The following is a 2,663-nucleotide window of genomic DNA, read 5'->3' on the forward strand; positions in this document are numbered from 1 at the left end:
TCCCTCTTTGCTGCCACCTCCTATCGTGCCCCCGCTAAGCAACCCAGCCTGGGGGAAAAGCCCTTTGCAGAAACAGAAAATGGAAACGCATAAATTTGTGCACAAGACTAGAATGCAATGCTTTCCTGAAAGTATTGGTGAACTGTGAAAAGCAAGAAGCCAAGGGTATAGGTCAAAAGACAGTGTAAGCAGTTGCCGGCACATGTGTTTCCCTGAACTACTTCTAATTGCTTCCTTTTCTCCCTGATTTCTTGCAGATCTTCCTGTTCCACCATGTCAGCTGACAGCCACCAGCTCCACGCTTACTCCCACCAGGACACACTCAACTCTGCCTGTTACGGTTCCTTGAACGTCAGCAGTCACCCCCTGTCAAAGAGCTCCTCAAGTCTGGTATGTGCTGGGCAATGGCGTTCAGAGGAGAGGCAAAGCAGCAAGCAGGAGCTCAGGAAGAGCCACAGCAGCACCGTCTGCCAAAACCTGGGCTGCGGGAGCGACGCCAGGAGCCTGCCGAGCCCTGCGTGGTCCTTCACGCAGCCTGGGACATCCCTAGTCGGAACCATGAACAGTCAGCCAGCTGACGATGCTGCACAGAGCAGAGCTACGGCTACAAACCACTTCGTTATTGCTGACCAGTGCCCTGCATCCTGTGAGCTGGGGGAGACCAGGATGTGTGTCAAGAGCAGCACTGCTGAGAATGTTTCTTCTGCCTGCACTGTGCACCCACAGAGCATGTGTAAAATGGAAGAACTGGGAGCTGGCCTCCAGAGAAGCCACTCAGACCTAACCTGCATCTGCAAACAGCAGGGTTATATCCCTCACATAAATGCCAGTGCTGCTCACTCCAGCCTGAGCTCTTCTAGCAGTGGGCATGCTCCGTCAGTGGCCAGGATGCCTTTCCAAGCACAGAGACATGGATCAGAAACAAATGAAAAAACCCATTATCAAAACCTTGCAACTCACCTGTCAGTTCTACCTAGAGACCAAAAAGTACCCACAAATAGCTACGACAGCGGTGGTATTCCACGTAATACTACTGTGTACACAGACCCTGGAACATTTCACACTGCTGTTCTAGGGCCCCACATGCCTGGAAATGGTTTCTCCAACAGGACACTGTTCTGTCAAGCCACCGGGATTATGCAGGGTGGTCTGACTTACAGTAATACCCCAAACTGTGCGTACTCGGCCCTGGTGATGAGTGTGCATAACAACTCTGCGGTGCCCTGCACCCCAAGGCAGGACCCGTGTATGAAAGCAGCTGCCACGGTCGCTGCCTACTGCCATTCCTTGCCCATACCGTCGATCCAGCTCGTCCCACGGCTGGTCTGCTCCGTTAGCGAGTCGGGGAAGGAGCAGGCAGCGCCCGGCTATTGTCATTCCTTGTCTGCCTCAGACATTCTCACGTACCCCAAGCTGGTGTCATCGGTGAGCGAGTCGGGCCTGGATGCCAAGAGAGTCCTGAAGTGCTGTGGCGTTCCCGGGGAAGAGCCGCCACACGCTCAGCACTGTGCCCAGCAGGGCAGAGCTCCTCCAGAAGCCGCCTGCGTTGCCTTCAGCAGCCAGCACGCGGCAGACGCGGTCACGAAAACCAAGGACGTGTGGACTATGACCTCCATGAATGACTTGACCAGAGGACTGAAACAGTCTCTGGAGTGTAGAGATGCCGAAGTACAGACTCTTCCAACCCTGGAATACAAATCTGTGGCCACAAGCCCAGCGGCTGCAGCAGAAGGCCAGCTGCATGTGTTCCCAGAGGTGAATCTGCAACCGGACTTGGAGGCCCCCAAATCTCCAGTACGTGAAGTGAGATGGGACGATGAAGGAATGACGTGGGAAGTGTATGGGGCATCTGTGGACCCAGAAGTTCTTGGTTTAGCCATTCAGAAACACCTTGAGATTCAAATAGAACAATTCCAGACAGAGCCCGTTCAGCCGGCTGAGAAAAGCAACGAGGATCCTTCGGATAAGGAACCACCTTCTGCTAAAGCGGGGAAGAAAAGACCATTCCGGACAATGATGCATTCCCTGAGACACCCGAGCTGTTGTGCCCGGTCCAGCGCGGCAGCAGAGTAAGCAGAGCTCTGCGACAGCCAAACTGTGAATAAATAACACAGTGCACGTGGACAAGCCACTCGCTCCAGCATGAGCTGGAGCCGTGTGAGTGACCGTCAGACATGCGGCACGGGGAGGAAAACCCACGCGTGGGCCGGGTGGCAGGACTTGGGATTGCACCTGCATCGTGCCCTCGGAGTGCTCTCGGCTGTGTTTAATGTGGCACTGTTAGATTCTTCTGTGCTAGTTTTAACTAACGGGATAAGGAATAAGCCTACTTTTCTAAATGATGCATCTTTTTAAAATCATGTTGAATTTCTCTGTGCTTTAATTTAAAGGTAGGTGACAATGATAGGAAATAATGCTTTAGCCGAAGTTCTTGTCATTAGATCCTACTCCCTTAAGTATTTTGGGAAGCTATTTTGCTGTTAATTTATAATAATGCTGACTATAAACACATTTTAGCAATAGGTATCAGGGCAAACTAGTGTAATGCTGTATTACAATAAGCGTAGCATTTGGCTTTTAGTTCTGGAAAGTACTTCTAGTATTGCTCACACAAACTCATATTTCTTCAACGTGATGTATGGTTGGCGGATGCTGCTGCAACT

At 51.7% G+C, this 2,663-nt stretch overlaps 1 protein-coding gene across 1 annotated transcript; it reads left to right on the forward strand.

Moving 5' to 3' along the window:
• The first annotated feature begins 241 nt into the window (after positions 1–241).
• On the forward strand, positions 242–2,076 carry GPRIN2 (G protein regulated inducer of neurite outgrowth 2). Its single transcript, XM_010224526.2, has one exon. It carries the CDS (start codon positions 274–276, stop codon positions 2,071–2,073), a length of 1,800 nt encoding a protein of 599 aa, XP_010222828.2. The 5' UTR covers positions 242–273; the 3' UTR covers positions 2,074–2,076.
• The last annotated feature ends 587 nt before the right edge of the window (positions 2,077–2,663 follow it).

The sequence above is a fragment of the Tinamus guttatus genome, unplaced genomic scaffold (genome assembly GCF_059628265.1).
Source record: "Tinamus guttatus ecotype Peru unplaced genomic scaffold, ASM5962826v1 Tinamus_guttatus_pri_ptg000246l, whole genome shotgun sequence".
Lineage (NCBI taxonomy): Eukaryota > Metazoa > Chordata > Aves > Tinamiformes > Tinamidae > Tinamus > Tinamus guttatus.